The sequence below is a fragment of the Coenobita brevimanus genome, chromosome 24, assembly GCF_032717465.1.
Source record: "Coenobita brevimanus isolate Jiangsu-jjx chromosome 24, ASM3271746v2, whole genome shotgun sequence".
In the NCBI taxonomy this organism is placed as follows: Eukaryota; Metazoa; Arthropoda; class Malacostraca; order Decapoda; family Coenobitidae; genus Coenobita; species Coenobita brevimanus.
In genome coordinates, this window is record NC_136977.1 from 59,771,004 (window position 1) to 59,776,689 (window position 5,686).

A 5,686-nucleotide genomic window follows, 5' to 3' on the forward strand; every position below is an offset into this window, starting at 1 on the left:
TCTCTCTCTCTCTCTCTCTCTCTCAGCCACATTGTTTCCTCACCCAATTTTCTTTCATGTAATTGTCAATTGTACACTAATGGACTTTAATTTTGGGAGTCCGTGTGATGTCTGTTTTCTTTCCGTGTGTGTTCTTGTAAACACACACACACACACACACACACACACACACACACACACACACACACACACACACACACACACACACACACTTCTTTTTAAGGAAAATATTAGGCTAACACACCCACGGGAGGGGGACAAAGAAGAAAACTGTCCTTCCTTCATTTTTCCTGTTGCACACTTGCAGGTACAGAACAGAGACACGTGGTTCATCCCAAAGTTTGACGAATACATATCGGAAAAATCGAACCATGTGGAACACAGCCTAGTATAGGTGAGGTTTTCGCTGTATTTCGCTTGTTGCAAATATTCCTCATACGGAACTGGGAAGATAAATGTTTCTTTGAACGTCGTGTAGCGTTCTCTGTGTATCCAGTGATTTCGTAACACCTCTTGTCATTCATTTGCACATTGCACCTTAACACCTTCATTCCCATAACGTCAGGGATTTTTTTTTACTAATGCCCTTCAGTTTTACAGCCTAGAATAGATATTACTGCAGTGGAAGGACCAGATATACCGTTAAGATGGCGCCACACTGGAAAAATAACGGGTGCATTATTTATTGTCTTTACGAGCCGTTAGCCAAAAGGACCAGCAGTCAGCCAGATTTCACTTGAGACAAGAAATAGTTATCACTGTGTACTCAAGGTGTGTTCCGCGATTAGAACTGAAACGAACCTAATGTCAGTTTTGTAACCGTGAATAAAACAGTAAATTGGGCATGAGGTAAGAATAACGAATAGAACTTTTGTCTGTCTGTCTGTCTGTCTGTCAGCGCAGATCTGTCTGTCTTTCGGCGCAGATATCACAGAAATTTCAAAGCCGGAATCCTGTGTTGGTCCCTCCCAAAGTTGCCAAGAGGAATATTGTGAGGGGGAAAAAAAAAGAAGACAAAAACGAGGACTTTTGCAATGGACCTTCTTTGCTATTCATGAAGTGGCCAACTCCAAAATACTTTCATTTTTTAATACTGTTTATTTTTGCTCTTCATTATCTTTTTATTCAGGGCGAAATGTTAACTAAGCTTTCTGAATTATACCAGGATTTTTCTACGCAAGGAAACATGAGGTAGTGGGTTAGGATCTGTAATGTGTGGGTACTCCAGCATGTACACGTATTAAAATGGCCAGACTTAGCTTTTTTTTTCCCCTTGATTCAGTGATATTTCTACTTTCTCTCCATTAGGGTATGTGTTTTTTCATTCCCCTTCCTGTTGTCGTGTGGTCTTACATTTTAACGTTTTGTCTCATCCTTTTTTTTTTCCCTCTTTCCTCTCCTTCCCCTCCCCCCTCCTTTGTTTCTTTGTTTCCTCCTTCTTTTTCCCACTTTTCTCTCCGCATGTTTGATCCTTCTGTTTTATTGTTTCTGGAATTTTATATTTGTGCGTTTTCACATGATTTCCTTTTTTCTTCTGCTTTCTCTGCATCTCTTGTTCCTCACGAATTCATTCTCCTGTTCATCCTTCCACTCTTTCACTGAAGGGTCCTGAAGCCGCCGCATCTAGCTTATTTGTGTCTGTTAATTTTTTTGTTCCTTAGTTATTATAGGTGATCTTTGTTATCATTTTGTCTCATTTTTCTCATTTTTCCGACTCCTAAGTGAATTAGTGTCGCCAACACCGCTAACGAAGCAGTAATGTGGCGTGATCGTAAACGTGAAAGTTGTTGGAGAAAGAAGTTATGGTGTTATGAACTTCCGTGCTGTCTTCTTTTATGTTTGTGAGCTCCAGTTCTTAATTGCTCACATCCTTATTTAATTACCTTGTTTTCTTCTGGTCTAATTTGCTGCAGCAGTTTCGTTGTCGGCTTCCGTCTGTATTATATCACTTGGTCTTTCTCATACTCATTTTCAGCCTCTGTTTCCTTTATTCTGGAAGTGTACGAAAGCGCTGTTTATTTAATATTATCTTTCGCGGGCATTTAGAACAACCATTACAAACGGAGAGAGTATTACAGCATTACAGAGAGAAAACATTACAATATTACACACCGACAACATTGTAACATCACAAGATTACACACTGACACAAAGTTTATAACACTACACACACAACATTGGATCATTTTACCCTGAGTTAACGTTACAACAGAACACACTGAGATATGCAATGGTCACCGCAGTACGATTAAGCTTCACTAGAACTATTCTCTCTCTCTCTCTCTCTCTCTCTCTCTCTCTCTCTCTCTCTCTCTCTCTCAGTCCATTAATTCTAAGGTACTTTCCCGTGTATGGATGATACTGCTGCGCAACAAGAATATACGAATTGCCAGAACTTCGTGTCTAGGACTTGTACTCCGTGAACGCACCCTTGCCTTGCTTGTAAGGCCTTGTATGTCTCTCTTTGCGTACCGTGGATGTTCGCGTAACTTCTATGCCATTCTCATTTTCTATTCTTCCTCCGACTCGCATGTCTTGCATTTATTGACATGTCTTCCACTGATTTGCATGGATTCTGTTGATTTACGAATCTTCTTTGGTTTATATGTTTTTTTCACTGATTTACGTCCTCTGATCATTTACACATATCTTCCACTGATTTTCCTGTTTTTCACTGGTTGACATGTCCTCCACTGATTTTCGCCTCTCACTCCTTTGCATGTTTTAAGCTGAATACATGTCTTGCTGTGATTGGCATGCCTTCTAGTCTACATGTCTGCCCTTTCTGCATCACTGAAACCATGATCACTAAAGAATATTTTTGCTGCAATTTGACCACTATTGACTGCAAACACGGGTAGATTAATCCGCATGAATGCCGTGACATCTTTTTAAATGTATTCCTGCCACTTCCAGACGATTTTATTCAGTTTAGAGAAGACTTTGTTAGCTGGAGGGTTAAGATGGTCAATTATAATCTAGCCTCTTGACTATTAGAGGCGAATAAAATCGTTGACTAAAGTTACTTGATAGTAGAATGATTCTGGTAGAAAAGACAACTAAGTGAATCAGTTTTATCTTATTCACCTCATTCTCTTAAGATCCTACGACTCACTCTTAGCTGAATAAAATCTTCTGGCATTACCTGGGACAGAGTAAGAGGGAAAGCGAGGACAGGAGACGGTTCATGGTAACAGTAATAGCATTCACAGACTCCTATGACCGATTAGTTGGACCAAATACGGCGTTGTCAAGTTTAGAAAACAAGAGATGTAACGATGATAGGGTTAATATGGGTAATCCTACGTGATGCTGGGATGGAAACATGTGTGTGGATGAGATTATCGTTTGGCATAATATATATTTTTCCTTCAAAGCTGCCTTTGCTAAAACTCACCATCATCCTTTTCTAATCATCTTCCTTGTCCTTTAACCGTCTGTGCTTATTGTCATCCCTTAGCCACGTCTTGATCTCGTACCCACACCCTCCCCACCCCCACCCATACCCTACCTACCCTCACCTACCCTTTCCCACCTTTGCTCACACTCTGCCCCCGCTCACCCTGGCCAGTGGTGGCGGCGGGGACTGACGCGGCCTTGTTTCCTCCCTAAGGTCCAACTCAGGGGAGGGCTCGGCCATCGGTCTGCCCCTCCAGCCCCTCACCAGGACCTCACCCATCGCACGAAGGTAAGACAACACTGGACCAGGATGAAACAAGTGTTTGAGAAATTTGGTGAAGGTAAAGCATAGGGGAAACATGGAGGAGAAGGTAATTGGGAAGTGGTAAAAGATGCAAAGTTACGCTTAGAGTGTGGGTAAGCACGGCTGTGGAAAGGAAGATAAAGACAAGAATGGACGGTAGAGAAGTAAAAGAAATGAAAGTTGAGCTAGGGGTAGAGACAGGAGGATATATGGAAAGGATTTTATGGAACAGGCAAGAATGAGAGTGATAAATTAAAATGTAAAACTTGTGGCACGAACTAAAGGTAAGGGAGTGGGCAAGGTTAGCGACAAATAGTTGCATGACTAAGCCAACAAAAGCAGGACCTTGCCGAAAATAAGGGTGGGGGGACTTGACGATGGAGAAACTATTAGAAACAGAGACGGATAGGCAGGGATGTAGGAGCGGTAAAAACAAATGCAGGACTGAAACAAAAGCTAATGGTAGGACTAGACAAGAATGGGGAGGAACAAAATGAATACTGAAGGAGCTAAGAGATGATGTGGCGTGGGAGGATCGCAGGAATGAGGATGAAAATGTAGTTAACTGAGCATGTTTGTAGATAGCCACGGTTCATGACATGAGCTGAGCAAATTTCTCTGCATGTTCCAGAATATCAAGTAATTCATCATGTGCATAGCACAATCGGACCATCTTTATTCGACGCTTCGCCACGAAGACTTCTTCAGGAATGATAAATGTCGGGTGGCGAGAGCTCTCAAGACAGTGAAGAAACAGATGATATATGCAACTCATAGGATGTAAAGAAAACTGTGCAGCCCAACTCCACATTTGGAGACTGAGTGAATCGTGAGTGGGAAAGGATAACACTACTGTACCAGAAGGAGTCCTTGCGGCAAAAACCTGAAACAGAGATGATCTGTCCCTGCTCTGCACTTGGTGTTTTTCCGTGACACGTGTCGCGGTTATTGCGTTTCCCAGTAATGTGTCTAATAATTTCTCATCAAATAATCGTCCACACTGATGTCTAATTACTATTATGAATGACAGAATATAATATAATGTATTGTTATATACAGCTCTTAATTTTCTGCTTCTAAACATAGCGGGAGCGTCAGGAATATCCGTACATGCTGAACAAAAAGAGAGGAAGAAATAGAGAACTTCGGAGAGAACATGAAAATGGATTATAGAAAACATGTAGACTACGTGAAGAACAAGTGACGTCGCGGTACTAGAAATGTTTACTGATAGAACAAAGCGATGAGAAACGGAGAAATAAGCGAAGAAATGACAGGAAAAGTAGATAATATATATCCCACCCCCCTTGACACAAAAGAAAAAAGACCCCGAAGGACTCAGATTCGCTTAGCTGGAAATAGGATCAACGACATAAGATGCTCCTTAGAAAATGGGGGCAAAGAGGATAAGATGACTGAGCCACCTGAGAGAGGCAGGTGGAGGGGGAGAGGACGGGGAGCGGGAGAGGGAGGGGGAGGGATAGGGAACGGGGAGGGTTGAGAGTGAGTGGGAGAGGAGAGAAAATTAAGAGATCTGGGTTAAAATCTGAAGATCACTGCAGCTTTGAGACGCTTTAAACAACACGAAATTTCATAAAAGTGTGCATGTGTGCGTCTGGTCAGACTATCGTGTATGCGTTTTTTGAACCTGTGGACTGTGTAACATTTTTTCTTGATTTCTTCTTGCTGTTTTCAGAGTCTTATACTTACTGTAGGGGAGAGTTATCGAACTGAGGAAGCCGTACTTAAAACTCCTTCGGTACAAGAGAGCGTCCCTAAATAAAATTACATTGTCAGGAAGTAGCCTAAAAATGAAATGACGAACCTTTATTGTCTGCAAGTCCTTCCACTAAGTTTGGTTAAAAATCGGATGAAAAATGAGTCGACCTTGCCCTTAACCTGTGATTTGTGACTGTTTTCTGCCAAAAGTTAATCACCTGTTCTTCTAATGGCCCTTAGTCTTTATGGTAAATTTGATGCAGT

The 5,686-nt window shown here is 41.6% G+C and overlaps 1 protein-coding gene across 1 annotated transcript in view; it reads left to right on the top strand.

The window, feature by feature from the left end:
- The window catches only part of LOC145393393 (adipokinetic hormone/corazonin-related peptide receptor variant I-like), a 90,798-nt gene extending 87,106 nt beyond the window's left edge, over window positions 1–3,692 (top strand). The window contains exon 8 of the mRNA XM_080267488.1: window positions 3,614–3,692. Coding sequence (XP_080123614.1) covers window positions 3,614–3,692 — 79 coding nt within the window. The remainder of the gene's footprint in view (window positions 1–3,613) is intronic.
- Window positions 3,693–5,686: the final 1,994 nt, after the last annotated feature.